This window comes from Manihot esculenta, chromosome 17, assembly GCF_001659605.2.
Source record: "Manihot esculenta cultivar AM560-2 chromosome 17, M.esculenta_v8, whole genome shotgun sequence".
NCBI classification, from domain to species: Eukaryota; Viridiplantae; Streptophyta; class Magnoliopsida; order Malpighiales; family Euphorbiaceae; genus Manihot; species Manihot esculenta.
The window spans coordinates 20,406,930-20,429,093 of NC_035177.2; the positions used below are offsets into that span (position 1 = coordinate 20,406,930).

The window sequence follows — 22,164 nt, forward strand, 5'->3', positions numbered from 1 at the left end:
TCTTCGTCAGAGGTACAGAGGTGATAGCTTGTCAAGCACTTAAAATGCTGGACAGACATATTTGATATTTTAAATGCCGAAATATTATGTATGCCACCATGGGAGCAGTTTAGTGAGCTCCCGTAGTAGTTTGACACTATTTGAACAAATTATTTTGGTGACAGTTCGACACTATTAATGTCAAACATGTTTTTTTTTTTTTTTTAACGTATAAAATTTAAAAATATTTTAAAATTTTACATAATTTAATAAAAAAATTTTAATTATACCTGATTTGAAAAAAATCTCTGCGCAGTGTGAGATAGAAAAAGAAAGGTGCATAGGAAAACCCACCAACAAAAAAGTTAACTAATGACATTGACAGTGTGGCTTGGGTCCAATTCAATACACATTTTCAAGGGGTTTCTATTCTGCCTTTCTTGGAGAGTTGGTGGATCTGGCCCAGAATTTTTTATAAAAAAAGTAAATATTATTAACGATAATGGTCAGGAAAAGCTAAGTTTGAGACTCTCGTAAACTAAACTCTACCAATCGCCCTCTCCACGACTACCAATTTAAGAAGCGTCAAGCTAAGTGAAAACAACATCACAAGTATACTTATTCCTTCTTAATGATGAAAGCATTATTTTCATATACCCTGTTAACGGTGCATTACAAATACCCAAAGAACATTACACCAGGTCCAGGCTACAAGAAAAAAAAATCTCAGATGCTGCCAAAAAGTATTTTCCTCACATCTTCCCTTGCAGAACAACTCATATAACAAAAAATGGACAGCTCTGCCCACTACTCAACCTAGTACAGTACGTACCACATGATATTATCAGCAACAGAACTAATACCAACAAACAAAAGATTACATGGGACCCTTACTATAAGGCAATGGCAAAAAGGGTCATCAAGATGACAGTAACTTGGTTTTGAAATAGTGAACAAGAGATTACTCTAGGAAACCTGTTTTTGCCAAAATGGCATTTCTCACTTTGCTAAGATCTCTCCCTTTAAGTGTCCTTCCAATTCCTTCATATACAGAGGAAGAAGAAATCTGACTCCTTGCAAGCTTCCTAGCTATCCACTCATGTGGAGGGACCATTTCATCTCCTTCGCCATCATCATTATCATTAACATCATCACGATAACACTCATTATCAGGATGTTCTCCATCATCAGCAGATGAATGTATTCTTGTATTTTTCCCATAAATCTTTGACCAGTCAGGGATGTTCACAGGAGCTGAAGAGTGTTCAACTATCTTCACTTCATGGGTGGTTGCTGCTGCTGTTAGTTGATTAGCAATATTAGCTCTTGGGATCATTCTTGGAGCACTAGGTAGGCGCCACGCAGAAGAAGAAGAAGAAGAAGGAGATGATAAGAAGTAATCCTTGGAGACCATCATCTCGGGACTTGAATCTTCTCTATCCTTCATAACTGACCATACATCTTCTTCTTCAAAATCTTCATCTTTCATTGATCTCTTGATATAACCACCTGCAGTGCTGCCCTTTCCCGTGAGACCATGCCAATCTGCCATTAATGTCTGCTAAAATAAAAATGGAAGAAAAAAAAATCAAGATATGAGCAAGAGGAGAAAGAGAGAGGCTTTGAGCAATGACGGGGTGACTCCTTGGAATATAAATAGATGAAGGAGGGCCCTTTTTCTTTTTAGCAAAAGATTCTCTTTTGCGCTAATAATGAGATAAAACTGATATTTTAGTGGGGGGGAATCAGAAAGAGAGAGAAAAGTATAAGAGAAAAAAATCAGGAAAATTCCTTGGCTTTGTTCCAATACCCTCCAAAAGGAGCAGAGCTCATTAACGTAAAAACTTAACCAGGACAAGAGAAGAGAAGTGAAGGGGCCCCCATAATACCTTCCATCCAAAGAAGGTCACAGATTTCAAGGTCCATAAATTGGTACACTGCAAGAGGTGAGGAGAAAAAGACAAGAAAGAAAAAAAAAGGGATTCTTTGGTGGCCTAATCAAATCAACTCCTGATATGGAAAAGAATATCTAGAGATTAGGATGGGTTTTGGTTAGAATCTTAGTAGCCAGAGTCTGCGTTTTTATCCTCTTACATGAAATGGTCACAGTAAGGTGGCTCTGGTACAAAAATCCAGACGCCCACAGAAAGAAGCTAGGTTTTGGGAGGCAAAAAATGACGAGACGCATTTAGCAAAAACCAGAAATTGGTCATATCAAAATATATTTACCACCTCCGTACAGAAGAAAAACCACTCGGTGCATGCATGTAACATAACATTATTATGCATATGGACATATACAAACATGTCTAGAAAGGGGGTGAAAAGGGACGGGCTAGACCAAAATCACAGAATTTAATCGTGTAATGGTTCACTCATTAGGCATTCACCAGAGGAAAAGGGGGGACTGAAGAAGCTTTTTGAAAAAGAATATGGGTGTGCCTAGAACTAGCCGACTAGGAGAAGATAATTGTAAAAAAGAGTAGCGTATAGTGGTTTCTTCCAACTGTGACTCAATTGTTAGTACTTGCATCTCTTCAATGCATTCCTGAGTTTTGGGGATAACGCAGCAGAAGAGATAAGAGTAAAAGAGATTGTGGTATTTTTATGGGGCAAAGGGCAATGTCTTCTCAGGCCCAGTCGGACAGTGACATAAGATAATGAGCCGCTGGTCAACGCTTTTTTCTTTATTGGTGCACTTCCTATCTTAACTACAGTAATATGATCTCCCTCGCTAATATTCTTTAAAAATAAAATTTAAAAAAAAATTATATTATTAAAAAATATTTTTCTATTCCATATCATTCCAAAACTAAACAAAGAGACATATTTTTATTTATTGACATTCTATAAGATTTAAGTTAAAAAAATTCACATATATATCTAAAATTATTTATTATTATTATTGCATAACCAGCTTCAATATTTATTTTAATTAATAATTTTCTGAAGGTTGATTGTGAAAGCTTGTGACTAATTAAATTAAAGAAAGAAATAATAATAATAAAGTTAAAGTCTAAATTCGTTAACAAAACAATAAATAAATGATTATAAAATAGTTAGCAAGGGAGTTGGCTCATAAAACAGACTGCTAAAAGTACATACAACGTTAAGTTAATCATTAAATGAAAGGTGGCGATTGGACTAATCAACTTTGTGCCCTAAAATAATAGGGCATTTATGCCATGTGTCACGGTTTCAGATTTCAGTAATCGTCTGGAACCGTGCAGCACTTGACTTGAACACCTTCAAGCCAAGTCAGCCTTAAGAATCACCTGATACCCTGTGAATATGAGTACCCTGATTAGTCAAGGTTATATAAACGAATAGCGAAGCCAACAGACAGCATTCCATTAGAAGTCTCACAGTAGGCACAAAAGATAAGAACTGAACATGAGAATTCATGAACATGCTACTTATTTTATTACAGGGGCAAAATAGTAATTATACATTATCATCGATGCAATCGTTACAATAATTCTCACCTCCCTTGTAGACAGGGGGGACGGTCTACAAGGAGTGAAGGCACAACTTGGATCTCCGTAGGCCTACGGTAGCCAACTGGGCCCAGCCCCAGCTGGTGGCCAACTAGTCACTCCCCCTAAAGAGCCTTAGGAACAACTTGGCTTGTGGCAGGAGGAGACATCAACATGTCTCATATGACACCCCCCTTAAAATAAATACATGAAAAGGAATTACAACAAATTGTCTCGGCCATTATCTTCCTACTAATTTCTACTATTTTATTCCAATATTGCTTTCTAGGAATTCCAATGTTGAAAAATTACAGTTTTGGTCCCTGAAAACTCTATGATCCTGACACTCCCCCACTTAAACGGTCGACGTCCTCGTCGACTGAGTTTGTTGGGTTCTTCAATCTTTGAGTCCGACATTCTTAGGCTTGCAGTGTGATTTAATCCCAGTCCTGCTCAATTAAATTGTTGGACAGCCTTACTCCTTAGTATCTCCTCCCAATTGATCTCTGTGGACTGCTAGTTCTTAATGATGATGAGACTACAAAAGTTTTATCTTCTGGTGGTAAATATTCTGCCCTTGATTCCTTAGACTACTGCAAATGGTGCTAGAAATTATTGCTTTACTCCTCTGCACGAACTTATTGCCTGAAGTCATTGATCACTGGTTCTTTTCTCCTTAACTTGTCTCGCCATTCCTTGTCTTTAATTGTCGACCTTACTCTTTGCCTCAAAGCACGACCCCATGGTGCAACAAATCTATCAACCTGCATACACTCATGCCATATGACATCATGATTAACCTGTAATAATCTCATAAGAAAGGTTAGTACTAACCACGTTAGAATCAAATACGAACTAATATAGCAAGTCATCTAGAATACAATCCATTATAAATTAATAGGTGTGACAACAGCACTTATCCACTAAAACTTGTACTGCCTTTACCCATCCGCTTGACATAACACAACGTTATTCCACCTGTAGCGAAGCTCGGCGAATCCTCCTAAGGAATTGGTGTCCGTATTGTCAAAAGAGTTCGCTCAACACTCTCTTTCTCCATTTTTTACGTCTTATGTTCCTCCCCTTCATAAGCTCTGGTATTATGTACACTTTATCTCCTTTTCCTCTCCCTTAGAATGTAGTCTACACAAATGGCTACAAAACGTCTCCCATTACACACACAAAATATCCACGACCACTAAAAAGGGATATTTTCTTGTCGAACCCTATGAGCAACAGAAATCTACTCAAAACAACTATTAAGATTGACTATACATGAACCAATTAATACCATCTTCATGACTTGACACTAAGAAATTACTAGAAGATACTCCTTTTCTTATACTGCTTTCATCATAGCTCACAACGTTGATTCGCCTCACCAACTTGCCTCAAGCAACTTGTGCTTCTCGACCCATCTCGATCCTCCCCCACGTTGATGCACTTGGGAGAACTTTTATTTGGCCATGAGGTCTCTTTCCTGCTCGACAACAAAGGTAGGACTAAATTTGTCCTTTTTAATTACACATTGTTATCCAATCCCTTTTAAGGCAGCTACATCCTATATGTTCACAATATTTGTTAGCACCAACTTGTCAAGTCCCACATCACGAGGAACCTGACTCAATAATCCACAAAATATTTCAGAATAAATGAATAACTATATAAAGTAAGGTAAGGAATGATATCAGGAAACACAAAAATGTTATACTCATCTGATGTGAGAGGGTTCCCTCTCGTTAAATTCCTTTCTCTCGTACTGAATGATCATTAAGGATCTCCATCTCTCATCATTACCTTGAGTACCACACTCCTTTGACCAGTTCAATGGTCCTCACTTCTGTCAGTTTTCACTTATCCTCCTTCTTCCTTTTATCGTAGGATGAGTGAATTATTTGCTTTCACAACGTTGTTGCTCCCAACGGTATTTGTTGCCACTCTTTGCCCAACGTTACCATACATTCCTATGGATTGTCCTATCAAAATGTTTACTTACCTCAAAGAGAATGAATATGTGCTCAACAATCATAGTTGGTTGGCACTTCTCAAACATTATCCCATACTCTGGTACTTGTTGTTTTCTTTTCATCCCCTCTGGACTCCCATCTATTCCTCTTTTCTGACTCATTTTCATCCTCGCAAAACTTAGTCTTGGTTTCTTTTTCCTTTTGTGTTTTTTTTTTTTTTTTTTAGGATACGCCCTTCCTATTTGGTGCTCTTTTTATACTCTTGTAAATGATATGTTTTTGAGAGACGAGGCAACTACCGCCTTTGATCTATCACCATCTTATCCATACCAGTGTTTCATATGAGTTTCCCAAGAACTTTTCTTCTGCACTAACAACGCCGCACCACATAGCAAGAGTTGTAGGAGCACTAGCTTGCTCCCTGGTTATGCACCAGGATCAAGTAATTTATAGAAGAATATCATAACAGTTGATAACCACAGTACTCATTTCTCACAACTTACTCCATTTATTATTATTATTATTTTTTTTTCACTTACGCACGGCTAGACAATACTTCATCGAATGCTACTTTTCGTTGAGTTTACCCTTGCACCACTTCATGCTTGGATAGCCACTAGTTTCCTCTTCACTACTCTCGACTACCTCTCCTTTATCAAGGAATAATTGTTGGTCGAAATAGAGATAATTTGTGTCATTCTGGGAGACGCCACATTAATTAACGTCCCAGGTTCACTAAAAAAAAGAAATTGTGAAGTCCATCTTGCTTTTTGATGTCCTCGATTAAGCGAGTTTGTCAAAGGACATGTTCAACTTAATCCCCGCACTCAAGTTGTCTGCTTAGTCTTTATTTCCTCATATCATCCACTTCAGTTTTATTCGTGATTCTCACAATTGGGTAAACAGTGTATGAATCTTGTATCTGTGCCCGCTTTGTAGCATCAACTCCGCTATACTTGACACTGGGCAATAATATGTTGTTTTATACTAGCTTCGATTCTCATTTCTTCTCTTAGAGTCCTCAAGAAGACTTTGAAGATCTTCTCCTCCATCCCATGTCCCTTATTTAACACAACACTCATAGAATATTTCCATCATGCTTGATCCCTTCATGCGAACAATACTACCTTAGGCGGGGAGGAACAAGAAAGTACAAACAACCTAGAGTTGACAACTCTATGATTTATACCGAATGTTCCCTCCCCTTTTACTCACCATGTCCCTCAAGACCTTCGACACATTTCCACACCAGCAACTTGTAAAATCATATGGCTTTTTTCATAGAGAACACTTCATACTGCTTAGTTATACCACTTTCATGTGCTCTTGTTTACCACCTTTCAGACCGCTCCCCCACTTATTGCTTTCGCCCATCTTCTTAGGCGGCTATCAATCAGATATTAGAGTTGAATATTCCTTCAATTCCTTGGTAATAGAACCAACTCAATATTGGGAAATGCATTCCTTTACTGTAACAGCCCGGCCCTTCTCGCACGGCACTGTTACCACTCACGGCCCAGGGCTATCCCTCGCCTGGCCTCTTGCCACCTCGGGCTTTCCACTGGCGTCGTGAGCAGCTCTTAACATCCCTTCACCCTCACGGGTTCCAGGCAGGATTTGTCCCTCGGGGGAGCCATTACGGCCCGCCCTAGCCCGAGTGGATTTGGCCCAATTCCTTCCTCTGGGAATTAGGTCGCCTCCCCCACTGCTCGAACCCTTGACCTCCCACTTTAAGGGAATAGTCTGGTGAGAGTGAGTACCAATTGTTCCAATGGAACAACTGGTACTCACTCTCACCAGACTATTCCCTTAAAGTGGGAGGTCAAGGGTTCGAGCAGTGGGGGAGGCGACCTAATTCCCAGAGGAAGGAATTGGGCCAAATCCACTCGGGCTAGGGCGGGCCGTAATGGCTCCCCCGAGGGACAAATCCTGCCTGGAACCCGTGAGGGTGAAGGGATGTTAAGAGCTGCTCACGACGCCAGTGGAAAGCCCGAGGTGGCAAGAGGCCAGGCGAGGGATAGCCCTGGGCCGTGAGTGGTAACAGTGCCGTGCGTACGGGCCGGGCTGTTACATTTACTCTACACCATAATCCTCCAGGTTTCGACCTTCTTCAGGAAGGTTTTAAGCTCAGTCATATCTCTTGAATTGTTGTCACAATCCTCTTACTCTATTAAAATCAAGTGCCATGTCCTCTTGTGTCATCCATAGATGCTGAAAAGTTCCTTTATGTACTTTCCTTATGAACACCTTGTTGGAGTTTACCAACTCTCTTGAATAACAAATGTTACATTCTTGTAGTAAAACTGGAGCTTATCATTTCATATCCCCCCTTTTCTCATGTATAGAGTGAACACTCTCTATTCATGGGACTTTACCCTTTCATTTTTAGAATAGATTTAGCTTTATAGCTTGATCCCATAAACGTTGTTCTTTATATGTATGCGCAGTCAGCAATCCCAATAATATTAATGCATAAGTTCATGTTGAAGAGAAAATTATTTACCTCCATCCCACAACAAGGATTGAAGTTCTGGGATTCCACCCGTGCCTACTTCATTGGCATTAGCTCATGATTCACGCCATTGATAATTGTTCCTTTGGTTCACTTCTGAAGTATTGCTTATAGTCTTTTCTATGTCATATTTAATATTATTGCACCATTCCTGCAAGTAAAACAAAATACATGAGAGGCTTTTGCCTCAATTCTGTCTCGGGAGGCCTCTTGCCTCAATTCTATCTCCGGAGGCCTCTTGCCTCAATTATGTCACAGGAGGCCTCTTGCCTCAATTTTGTCTCGGGATTCTCGGATGGCCTCAAGCTCTATTGGCTCATCCTCCCCCTTATCACTATACCCTAAGGTCATTACTCTCTCTCCAAGGGCCACTAAAAGGAAGCATGTAGCACCTAGTCATTATCCTATCTCCAGAAGACATTTCCAATGGAGTGTGCAGTACTAGGTCATTACCTCTCTCCCAATGGTGTTCCTAGTGGAGCGTGCAACACCTCTAGTTAATATAGCCAGTCTAGCCCGAAGGCTCATGCTTTTGTCTTCTTCGCCTCATAATGTGCTACTACTCCTCGTAGCTTCATAATTGGGAGGTCACTGCCTCCCCCTTTCACCACTTTAGGCTCAAGATCACCCCACCGGGTGTCATTCGCATGAAGGAGGTTTTGGAAGGTCTCAATCTCTCGCCAATTTGGCTATCATAGCCAACAACATTCATTTTTATTATATATATATATATATATATATATATATATATATATATATATATATATATATATTCACTCTAGTGCCTCAAGGCACTTCTAACCAGAATCATCTCCAATGCGTTTCCCTCTTAGGTGGCATAGACAACCAACCAGGCAGCGCGATTCTCACCCTTCTCTCAAGGACCTTTGTGCAGGTGCCAAACTTCATCATTCCTTTATCTTGCTCGCAGATCTCATAGCCAACAACGTTCATTTTTATTATATATATATATATATATATATATTTTCACTCTAGTGCCTCAAGGCACTTCTAACCACAATCATCTCCAATGCGTTTCCCTCTTAGGTGGCATAGACAACCAACCAAGCAGCGCGATTCTGACCCTTCTCTCAAGGGCCTTTGTGCAGGTGCCAAACTTCATCATTCCTTTATCTTGCTCGCAGATCTTTCTTGCTCTGATACCAATTGTCACGGTTTCAGATTTCAGCAATCGCCTGGAACGGTGCGGCACTTGACTTGAACACCTTCAAGCCAAGTCAGCCTTAAGAATCACCCGATACCCTGTGAACATGAGTACCCTGATTAGTCAAGGTTATATAAGCGAATAGCGAACCCAACAGGCAGCATTCCATTAGAAGCCTCACAGTAGGCACAAAAGATAAGAACTGAACATGAGAATTCATGAACAGGCTACTTATTTTATTACAGGGGTAAAATAGTAATTATACATTATCATCGATGCAATTGTTACAATAATTCTCACCTCCCTTGTAGAGAGGGGGGACGGTCTACAAGGAGTGAAGGCACAACTTGGATCTCCGTAGGCCTACGGTAGCCAACTGGGCCCAGCCCCAGCTGGTGGCCAACTAGTCACTCCCCCTAAAGAGCCTTAGGAACAACTTGGCTTGTGGGAGGAGGAGACATCAATATGTCTCATATGACACCCCCCTAAAATAAATACATGAAAAGGAATTACAACAAATTGTCTCGGCCATTATCTTCCTACTAATTTCTACTATTTTATCCCAATATTGCTTTCTAGGAATTTCAATATTGGAAAATTACAGTTTTGGTCCCTGAAAATTCTATGACCTTGACACCATAGTTCACATTTAAGTTTCCGGCTCAAAAATATTTTTATGAAAAAAATCATTTAACTAGTTTTAAATTATTATGACTAAAATATTTTATTTTTATTTTTATTTTCAATATATTTAAAATGTATTTCACAATAATTTAAACAATAAAATTCTTAGCAATATACCAGACAATTTTAACTTAATTGGTGGGTAAATTATTTTTCATTACAAAAAAGAAAAAAAAAATGAGGCACATATGATTTACCAGCATAAAAATACTCTTCAATTTCTACATATGACAATTTACTAAATATTTGATGCCTTTAGATATTTTTTGCAGTTAAGCTCAAAATGACGATAATTAAATTTCACAATTAAACTATAAAACAAAAAAAGAATATTAAATGTACATGTGAATTCTGATTGGTTCCTGTTAATTAAATTTTAAAGCTTAAAATAAAAGGTAAAAATTAACCTGGTGTGGCTGCTGGGATTCGAGCCCAGGTCTTCACGGCCACAACGTGAAATTCTAACCACTAAACTACAGCCACCTCCTGTCGTCGGGAATATCACTAAACTTTACATAATTAAGCAATTCTTCCCACTTCATTTTAATTTTGGCAAGACAGGCACACCTTAACAAGAGATGAAGCAAACTATAAGTTAATCGCCACCACATATGCATCTCAAGATGCCAAAAAACTATAATTTCCACACAAGTGTTGGTCATTTTCAAATGCCAATAAGAGATACCAAACCAAAAAAAGAAAATGAAAAGAATCTCTCTAGATAATTTTTCATCTTCTTTGGCTTTGGTTTTTAAGGTTTCATGCCTTTTTCTTCCTGCCATAAGGTCGACTTTCCCTCTTCCTTCGCCTTTCTACCCGACATTTGGTCTTTCTCTTCCCATTTTCGGATAAGCTATAAATACTTTTGTTTTTTTTCCTTGTTGTCTAAGTAGATTGGTGCTTATTTTGAGAGAGATTTATTTGTTTTGTTAGTTTTAGTATTGGAATGCCTGTTTGTGCTTTTGCATATTTGCTTTTTTTCCTTTTCTTGCAGGTGCGCTCTATGGTTGATAATCTATTTGCACCGCTTGTGATGGCTCGCCTCTCTTATGGAGCTTTTCTATTTTCTCCAGATGCTCACAACTTCCTTTTTGGAGCTCTGCGTCTCCATCCTCTTCATGTTGACTTTGCTCTACTTTTTGCCTCAACAATCCGATTTGGACCTTCTTTGTCGAAGCTAGTAGCATCTGTCAAGGTATTTTTGGGTTTGGTTAAATTTTCTTGTCCAGTGTGGCATCTGTTTGAAGAAAGAAACCCCTGTTTCTCTACTATTCTAGGGTGGTTGAAGGTTTTCGGCGATCTTTAACCAAATGGCCATGCGACACCCACGAACTAGGCTCCATTGTGGTCTGCAAATTATTTTTTATTTGGATCGGAGCCCAGCAACTCTAGGATTTGGCCTTATGAGTTAAAGTTTTTTCTTGGACTTGATTTGCGGGGCTTGTATGGGTGCTTATTTCAAGTCTTGAGCCTTGTATCTTTCTAACAATGTATCTTTTTTACATTTGGCAGAAAAAAAAAAAAAAAGGAAATAGCAGATGTGGTAGCCAGGACATTTTGCAGTACCAAGTGTGATTCATTTAAAGGAGGCCCTCATTTCAGCCATATGATTCTGACTTTAAATACAACTGGACTGACATGAAAATCGAATCAACATCGTCTTTTAACCTATACAAAATTTTCTGCAATAAAACCCCAAAATGGATGAGCCATTTTAAGCTCTAAAACTGACATCATCTTGCATTATTGTGAGTGACAATTTAAGTGCAAGTAATCAAGCTTTTGAACAAAAAAAATTGATTTAGGTGCTAAACCTGTACAGAATTATGTTCATATCACACTCTCTTGGCCTGAATAAAATTTTTTCACTTCCTTGCAGCATGGTAAAGCTCCATGTAATCAAGAGCAGGCTTATTCCAAGACCAGTCTTGCTCCATCACGGTTTTACATAATGAGTTAAACCACTCTCGATCCTCAAACCAAACAGAAATTGCCCTGAAAATTTCCATTTCAAAATAGATATTACTCTATAAAATCCAATAAAATATGTCATGCTCTCTCCCTTGTGTATCCAAGAACACAACTTGTCAAAAAGAATGACAAATTGTTTTACTGGGTTGATTGTGTACGAAAGGAACTCTTTTAAAGGGGAGCAGGGAATTAGTATGAGGGGGAAATTGGAAACCGCTAATTAAGAAAGAAGATGAAAATTTATCCACTTCGGCCTCTACTCACCTATTTAAAGCATAATCAATTCCAGCAGCATCGGCTCCACCAAAATTAAATCCATTTGGCTCAAGACCTTTTGCTTGTGATCTCTCTTTATCATGGTCAACATCAAACACTGTGTCATAAAGTCCTATAGAAGAAACATCAAAATGAACAGTTAAATACATCGTAGGGTACCACAGAAGGGCCATGCAAAACCCAACAAATATTTTATTATCAAGTAGCAAATACAGAACTAATATGATTGCATGAATGATCATAGAGGAAAGCATAGAAAAAAAAAAAAACGACTTGGAATGAAGGAAAAAGTTACAGGATCTCATAAGTAATTGAATAACAAAATAAGAACTAGGTCCGCTGGTTAGCTGAGTGAATTATAACTGTTAGGACTACAGAAATTAATGAACAATTCAATTCTTGAAATGTCTAAGCAGCTAGGGATGAACGCACCTCCAGTTTTTCGAACAACAGGTATCGCACCATATCTCATAGCTGTAAGTTGGGCCAGTCCACAAGGCTCAAACATTGATGGGACTAGAATGAAATCAGCGCCTGCATATATCTAAATGAAGAAGGGAGAGAAGGAAGCAGTCAATGAAGAATTATAGATGTGAGATTGAGATACAAATATCCATCCAAGCAATAAATATCAAAGAGAATATACTAAGTGTGATAGTGGCTCATCATAGGTCAAAAAAAGGCGAGCACGATCACTATGTGAAGAATGCAACTGGCTGGCCAAATTCTCAAAATCACGTTGGACGCGAGGATCTGGAGCTGAACCAAGTAATACGACCTGCCAACACAAATTCCATCAGGCACAAGAATGCTAACACAACGCTTGCTTCACCGCATGGATCAAACAAGATCAAGCAAATGGTCTAGATCAAAATGCGCATCACAATGTTACATCTCACACGTACAGGAGCAAAAATAAATTGCGCATAGGACTAGGATGGGATGACAAAGATTCCATCAGCATTATGAACAAGTCTATTCTTCCAAACAGGATATTTGCCTAATTCACAACAGCTAATATTCTGGGAAATTTGAAGAGTTTTCTTTCATTACTTCTAGAGTGAAATATAAATTAAATTACTAGATTTCCCCCCTACATTTTTATTTCGATTCTAAGACAATATTTCAGAAATATGTTATTATTTTCTTGATGCACACTTTAATCCCTGAATGGAACTGCAATTTCTGCTGCTAGCTTGGCATTCAGAGGACCTGAAGGCATGAAAATTCAATGGATACTGTTGTACATGTTGATAAACTGCCCACAAGCCGTGGGACCTGAGAGTAGAAGAGAATGCTAACCTGTCCATGGCGATCTAAAGTTTGCCAAATTGCATGCTTGATGAGATGAATTCCTTTCTGATGGGTTAGGCGAGTGATAATCCCTACTAAAGGGATATCAGCTTTCTTTAATCTAGACCTCTGCTGCAAAGCTTCCTTGGCTGCTCTTTTTCCTTCAACAACATTCTCAGATATGTAGGAAACCTGTAATAATACATCATAACACAGTTGTGGCTGGCAATAATCAGAATCATCAAATAAATTTTTGAGTATGACTAAATACTTTGTGAAAAATAGATGCAAAGCTGTATATGGTTCCAATATTACATGTAGAGCCTCAAAAATCAACCACAAAGAGAACCAAGCTAGGTATAGAACTTTCACCCTGAAAAGGGTAAACACACATTTTTCATATGTGTTAAGCAATACCAAACTTTTCAAATCCAGAATCAAAGACTCGGTATTACTCAATCCTAAACATGACAAGCATGACAAGGATTTTAAGTTCTCATGCAATCAAAGAAAATAAATTAATGAAGAAATCTGCAACATGCATGATCATAGAGTTGACAGAACATTCTTCCATTGGGCTTGTTACACGTAGAAGAATAATATTTGTTGTTATGTTTCACAATAGAGATTACAACCTATTTATACATGAAAAACGGTATCTAAATAGAAAAGAAAATCAAATCTATAATTATACAATCCTAAGATTAAGCAACTGATCCATCTATCAATATTTACTTTCTATATTAACATATTTATTACTTTCTATATTAACATATTTACTTCCTGTAACCTATAACACTCGCACTTAAGTTGGAGCATAAATGTTAATCATGCCCAACTTGTTACATATATAATCAATTTCAACCATAAGAACAACCAACCTAAAACAATCAAAATAAATAAAGGATCAGAAGAACAGGACTCTGAATAGTAACTCGTAAATAGTAACCAATAAACAGTGTCCGATGTCTCCAAATGTTACCCTTTATGGGCAATCCAAATGAACAGAGCCCTAAGTCTCCAAATGTTACCCTTTATGAGTAACCCAAAATGAACAGAGTCTTAAATCTCCAAATGTTACCCTTTGTGGATAACCAAATAAACAGAATCCTAAATCTCCAAATATTACTCTTTATGGGTAACCCAAATAAATAGAGTCCTAAGTCTCCAAATGTTACCTTTTATGAATAACCCAAAATGAACAGAGTCCTAAGTCTCCTCCAAATGTTACCCTCCTCCAAATGTTACTCTTTATGGGTAACCTAAATGAACAGAGCCCTAAGTCTTCGAATATTATCCTTTATAGGTAACCTAAATGAATAGAGCACTAAGTCTCCAAATGTTACCCTTTATGGGTAACCCAAAATGAACAGAGCTCTAGGAAATAAGACACGTTTTACCTGTCTCAGCCGCTACTAAAGACGTTGGAATAATTTTAATAATATGGGTCTTACTGTCAAAAACTATTTCAACCAAAATTCTATACTCTTTTACCTTCAAACGAATTAAAGAAAGACAACAAAATCTAACCCAGTGAACAGTATAAAAAAAACGCCTCCACCCAACACCCAAACAGCAAACGAACAACAGATCTGACAAGCTGGTTGCAAGGCAACCTCATCGTCCTCTCTAGATGGACGATGAGAGATAAATATTACTTTAGATGGGTAACACAAAAGAACAGGAGTCCTAAGTCTCCAAAAATTTTAAAACTTGACGAAAGAAAAAAAATTAAATCTCTACGAGAATGACTCCGATACCATGTAGAAGAATAATATTTGTTGTTGTGTTTCACAATAGAGATTACAACCTATTTATACATGAGAGACAGTATCAAAATAGGAAAGAAAATCAAATCTATGATTATACAATCCTAAGATTAAGCAACTGATCCATCTATCAATATTTACTTTCTATATTAACATATTTACTTCCTATAACCTATAACATTACGCATATGTAAGAACCACATAAATTGAAAATTCTAATTCATGGATACAGAGGAGCTATAACTTAAGGCATTAATCCAAGAACCACTTGTAAAGAAATTCAAAACAGAATTGCCACCCACTTACAGGAATGAACTCATCGTTATAAGGATCCCATATATCTGGGTCAATTCCATTCAGTATTCCATGGAACTTGCGGAGATGAGGAGAAACTGCAGGATTTCCAGCAACCTCCTTTGAATATGTGGGGGATACCTTCAGATATAACCAACAAATAACTCAGATGCTACTGCAGTATATGAATAAAAGTATAACACTGCCAAAATATAATATGAAGTGTGTGTTAGCTTCCCCTTAACTTCCCCTTTGTTGCTAATCCTTTCTTTGGTGATATTAATACATTGGAAGATAGAAGTATAACATGATAACAAATTTCGAGATATAAATGCTCCAATCCACTAAAAAGAATGAGACATGAATAAAAATAACCTTGGTCAATATTTTCATTCACTTCATAGCAAACTTGATGCTTTTCTTACTTAATAGCAGTTATATTTAATCCTCCCAAGATTTTTCCTAGCAGAATGGGCAATGCAATTGATATATCTCAACATGATGATTAAAAATATTACTTTGTTTCAATAGACTGTAAACTAGGAAAAAGAATACGGAAAAAAAAAAGAATTCATACATAAATCCATATAAATAATTAATGCTAGGCAGGGTCAGGAGCAATTCAGGGATTGAGGAGAGCAAGTCAACAGAACTTTGTTTACTGAGGATAACCAGAAAAGCAAACTGTACGAGAATGAAAGAAGGCAGTAGTAAAATCATGTAAAAAGAAAAATGAAAAATATAAGTACTCACAGTTGTGGACTTGTCAGAATATGCCATGGCTTTTGCAATGTGTCCTGCCCCAAATTCAAGGTTGTGGATTGTGAAGACAACCCGAGCTTTGCTAAGTCCATAATCCATATAATGGTCCTTAAACAACCATGCAACTGGAGCACTAGACCAATCATGGCAATGGATAATATCCTGAAAGTATAAAACACTTGTTAGTTGTTAACATAGAAGTTTTACAAAGGAAAAGTTGGACTAAATCATTTCTCATTGACAGAATTATAGAAATGTGTGGCTATGCACTAAGGGGGAAAATGATAGATTTAATACAAACAGAGCCAAACATCAGGAGAAGTTAGTTTTGACATTTGCTTACAGAATAACTTTCTGACAGCAACCCTTTACATGCAATTAATTGTCTTGCACCTATCATTCTGATTATATAAGCTAATATGAATCCACCATTTACTGGCATACACATGCAGACAATTATTTGTGTACTGTGTCAACAAGCATGGGTAGGCAAACTGTCTTTGTTAATGCAACAACTGTTTAACATAAACCTAGTCTTGAGATTGAGAAACTGAAGAAATACCTTTGATTAGCACTATTCACTTTGAACCAAAATAGTGAACCTCCTGAATTTGGAAATTCAGTTCAGTTTATTAGGTAATTCAGTTTTGTGATTTTCAGTCTCTTCGATCCAATTTGGTTTTAAAGAACTAACAGAAGAACCGAAGTGAATTCAATAAACACTGCATTTCAAAATTTAGCTTTAGGGTCATGTAAGTTTCTGTCCGACTGCTCCTAACCTCTCCTTACCCACTTTTAGTTTTCCCTATTTCCGCTCTCTCAGACTTTCTTCTTTGCTTCTTGTTCTTCTCTCTTTGACTCCTTCCTCTTGCCATCGCTTGTGACTCACCCACCCCCGCAGCCTCTTGGAGGCAAAACCCACTACTTTTGCTCCTTCCTCTTTCTTCCAAGTCTTAAAACGCATCATCAACATGAAGCTCAGGTAGATAATCATGCCATGCGCCATTTCGGAATATTAATCTACCTTAAGGGGCACTCTCCACTCTAGTATTGTATCACTTCACCATCCTAAGCTCATACTCAGTGTCCACATTGACCTGGAAATTATCTACATCAAGTGGAGATGAAGGAGAAGAATTTCAGAATCACTGGTTTCACTTCCATTTATTTGACTGCCAAATTTGAAAGGGATTAGAATACTTGAGTAGCTAGATACCACAAATAAATTTTTTTAACAAAAAATTAACTCCTTAAAGATTTGGAATAATTGGGGTTTATTTTTATTAAGGCATTTGTTTTGCATATCAACATTGAAGTTTTGTGGTATTTATTATCTGGAATTATTTGTTTTGTATATCAAATTTCAATCGCCAGACCTATCTACAATAGGTGCATGTTTATGCATTGAAATTGAGAAATATGCACTCTATAGCCTCCATATCTATATCTTAGCTTGATTGATGGGTTTAGGTTCAATAAGATTTATATGCAAGTAAAAACTTTATGGCTAAGGATGAAATGGATTGTCCTTCTTCCATGGACAGAGGAGGAGCACAATTTGTTACTTGTATTATTGCAGGATGGAATGAATGAACTGCACTGAACTGATTTATTTGAGTTTGATTCGTCATTGGTGTGCCTTTTTTTTTGGTTTAGTTTGAAACAGAGCCAACCATTTGCATATCCCTACCTTCAATTAAACTAACAATTATAAGCCTTGTAACCAATAGATGGCTTCATATGTTTTGACAATGGAACCTATTGAAACGCTGATGATCATTAATTGTTAGCATCATCAACTATGCTTTACCAGTCATCCAAGAAACAAATATCTGAAATCAATTTATAACCATTTTACCAAAAAAAGGGTAAAGAAAAAAAGCCATAAAACTTACAGGATGTAATTCATTTTGTAGTAAAAACTCAAGAGCTGCATGACAAAAGAAACCAAACCGCTCACTATCATTTCGGCAGCCATATATGCAACCAGTCGAAAACATCCTGCAACAGAAAATTTATAAGAAACTATTGGACATTTTGTTCTGAATTTCTAAAATTGCAAGAACAGGATAAGGCATTTAGGGATCAGTTTAGCAAATGGATAATATGTATATTTTCAACTTTAATTCATTAAATTAGCCACATGAACTGCATGAAGGATAGTCCATTATCCAATCCTTCCAGAGGATAGGAATGTGAAGCTGGCAAATTATATGGACCATATAATGCACACAAAAAAAAATCTTTTGCTTATATTGAAATTGTTAAATGCAAGACTTACAAAAATTATACTTTTATCAAGTTTCTGTCCAGAAAATTATTGCAACTCAAAAAAATTAGACAATTAGCCTCAAGGAACATTAGAAAATTTGAAATAGTTACTACCCTCAACTGAATCAATTTATGCACCAAGTCTTCACAATTAATGAAGCACATGCAAGCATGAATTGCATGTGTATGCAACCAAGGGGAAAGCGAATAAAATGCATTATAGTTCTAAGCAATACAATCCAGACTGAAATCCAGGTGCAGAGAACAGAATATGCAATGTATATTACTTGACCCATGAATGAAGTAATACCTTTGATACAATTAATCATATGAGCAGAGAATTTTAAGAGCGTAGCAGAGCAGAGAATTACCCATTCACAGGCTCCAAGAAGTAGACAGAAAGGCCTTCCACCTTTCCATACCATACTTTTATTTCCGTCCCACCCCAGGAATAACTTTTCTGATGATAAAAGTCCTTTACCTATTTCAGAATTATAATTCATTAAAAATTCGGGTCACAGAAATACAGGAAGCATTGTGATAAGCAATGTTTATTCAATTGCATAAGCAATGTTTATTATTATAGAACAAGTCACAGATTAGAAAAAAAAAAGGCACATGCTTAAAAACAGACAAGCTTTGGCATATGCACATGCACAAAAATGTTGAATTATAAAAGGAGGCACTTTAAAAGAAAATTCATTCTTGAATGGGATAATGAAATATCATAATTCAAATTAACTATTCAAATGGGCCCTCAAGGGTGATATTAAATGGTAAAATATAGGTTTTACAATATCTTCTACAGTGCAAATGACATAAACATACAAGTTAGGAATTAAGACAAAATCTGCACTTGCAAAGGAAAGAGAGAGGAAGAATTTACAGAAAATGTAGCAGCAATGGACCTTACATGGCTAAGGTTTAAACAGTCATACTTTGGAAGAATGATGTCGACACTGTGATTTAAATCTTGTACAGCACGAGAAATACCAGTAATAACATCTCCAAGTCCTCCTACCTGCAACATATATTACAGAAGTCGACAAGAAAAATAGAATGAATAATTCAGTAGATGTTCTAAGACTAGATTATGATAATTTTAACTGCTAAACTCATTATCACTAATGCTATTACAGATTCTCAACCTTCTAATTTTAACATGAAACAATAATGTTAGGACCAGAGACAACATACCTGGTGTTTAATCATGTATAAAATTAGCGCATATCTCTTGCTGAGGTGTGCATATCATCAGATATATTATCATATTTCCAGATAAGCAAACTTTATAGACACGGTTAACAGAGATTCAGCAGATTTATTACATAATTTAATGACTAAAAGTTACCTTTGCAATTGGGGCCATTTCAACAGCAACATGCACAATGTGCATTGGTGGCTCTTTCACAGTTCCTCCAAATACAGGTATGTGGTAATCCATGCCATCTCCGTTGTCAAAAATTCCACCATCTTCCCTCTCCGAGAATACAAGATCCATCATGTATGCATCTAAGGGTACCTTGACTGGGAAAAATACCAGAAAACGAAAAATGTTTTTATTTAAATATTTGTTCCGAAAAAACTTCTTAAATTTATGTATCAAATCTTTATTCATCTGATACGATAGGGGGGAAAAGAAAAGGGAAGGCGGCATATCATATATAACCCTCTCCTGATCATTGCAAAGAGGAGCGCCTTGTGCACTACAGATTCTCTTTTTTGACAGGACATAAATGCAAGTGATTTAGCATTATGTTGTATGCTTAATAAACCTGCCAACAAATGATAGATTGGCCTTCCTAAGGTGCGACGAACCAAAAGCCTAAAAAAGCAAGTGGATAAAAGATACCTTATCTGCATGTTGGTTAGTGCAATAAAATTCAAATGATAGAATATAAGAGCTATATAATAATATACTTATTGTCCATACTCAAGAAAAAATCCACTCTGATACATCAACAACCTGACTAACTTTTGAAGTTCAAACAATTCAGTAAAATAAGATCGTAGAATGACTATTACAGGTGTTAAACATGAATAGTAAGGAAAAAAGGGGAGGGGGAGAGAGAGAGATAGAGAGAGACCACTATATATAATTACATGTATAAACAGAAAACACTAACACCATGCCAATCACAATAAAGACATCATTAAAATGCTATAAATGTATCTAGGTGAAAAAAAATACATACAGAAAACTAGAATTGAAAGCATACCAGTGGATTTGACATGAGAACCATTATCTGCAGGCAACATCTTCTGAGGTGGCAGTGGACCATTGTGGTGGGTCCAATGGTTAAATGAACATCTGATCCAAACTTCAGATTTACCATTCAGAATGGTGTTAGCAGGATTATAGAAAATTGTGACGGCAGTTCCAGCCTGAACATCAAGAGGATCAGTATAGAGTATATGCTTTTGATACAATAGAAACCTTTTCAAAGTTCTCTCCTTCCTTTCAGCTTTCATACGTGTTGTTCTTGCTGCCTGTAACAAGGGAAGAACAAGGAAATAGACTTAGCTCACTAGGCAATAAACATTACATTGAGCAGAGAGATAAAGTTCTCAGAAAATTTAGCTTATAGCAGTTCAGACATGAAAGCATCAAACAACAGGCAATCATCTTTAACTGTTAATCCCCATTACAAGTAATCCCCAAAGTTCTGTATTCCAATCTGAATTGGTCTCAGAGGTAACATATGGATACTAGCAATATGAATTGTTCTTAATATTCTAGATATTAATCTAATCACTTTGACTGTAACAAGCAAAATGACCTTGGCACGTATATCCTCCTCTCTTAACTGCCTCTCCTCTTGTGGTTTTCTGTGTTTCTGGTGTTCTTCCTCAAACGAAAACAATCCTTCAGGAATGGGCTTTGCAACAACCGCGTGGAAATCTTGCCTTTGATTGTTATCATATACTATTGCACTCTGAGGTGGTCCATCAGCAAAGACCCAATCCAAAACAAGGACTTGATCAGGTACAACCACTGCAAAAGAACATGGATGCGGAAAATTAAACAATATCATACAAGTAATTTCCAACAGCAATATGTAGATTTAAATAGAGTCAATACAGTTGTATAGCAATCATTAGGTGCCAGCCTAGGAGGAGCATAGAAAAAGAGCTGTTTGAAAAACAAAATATTTTGACTCAGAAGAGAGCTTAAATATAACTGAAATCAAGAAAATTGTTCAGTGATAGAATCTTACTTCTAGTTATTTCTAGAAACAAGGAGACATCAAGTTTAAGTATGCCAAGCTTAAGGTGCCAATCACAAAGACCTTCATGTTCACTTTAAATACAGATTTTAATTTCATTCAAAGTATCTTCTAATGTATGCCACTACTAGATTAAAGAAGAAATACATTCACACATACCATTAGCATACCACCAGTCACCCTCCTTTCTCTCAGATTTGACAAGCTTTTCCACAAAGGACCAATCCATCATTCCAATTATTATATCCCCCATGAATCCAGAGGTCATTAGCATGAGAAAGAGGACCTGAGCTTTTGTTATAATATAACTGGACCAGGCCTCCACCATGAAACTCACTCGGCTCAATATACCAAACATTATCAACGGATCTTGCAGCATTTTTCATCAACTGGAGCAATATTTCCTGGCTCTTTTCAGTTTTGACCTTTGCCTTGGCTCTGTCAGCTTCACTTGCAGCCTTCTCTTCTTCTCTTTGCCTCTGCTCTTCTGCTCGTCTTTCTCTCTCAGATTGCTCCCT

The 22,164-nt window shown here is 37.1% G+C and overlaps 1 protein-coding gene, 1 non-coding gene and 1 pseudogene across 2 annotated transcripts; all 3 read right to left on the bottom strand.

Moving 5' to 3' along the window:
• Positions 1-689: 689 nt before the first annotated feature.
• On the bottom strand, positions 690-2,025 carry LOC110607681. The gene has a single exon (XM_021746828.2). It carries the CDS (start codon positions 1,529-1,531, stop codon positions 941-943), a length of 591 nt encoding a protein of 196 aa, XP_021602520.1. The 5' UTR covers positions 1,532-2,025; the 3' UTR covers positions 690-940.
• An 8,169-nt stretch (positions 2,026-10,194) lies between these two features.
• Positions 10,195-10,266, bottom strand: TRNAH-GUG. Its single transcript has one exon. It is a non-coding gene; the product is annotated as a tRNA-His (tRNA).
• Positions 10,267-11,338: 1,072 nt separating this feature from the next.
• The window catches only part of LOC122722233, a 13,974-nt pseudogene continuing 3,148 nt past the window's right edge, over positions 11,339-22,164 (bottom strand).

Excerpts from the sequence above, each read along its gene's own strand:
- LOC110607681 (XM_021746828.2), bottom strand. The coding sequence starts at position 1,531 with ATGGCAGATTGGCATGGTCTCACGGGAAAGGGCAGCACTGCAGGTGGT.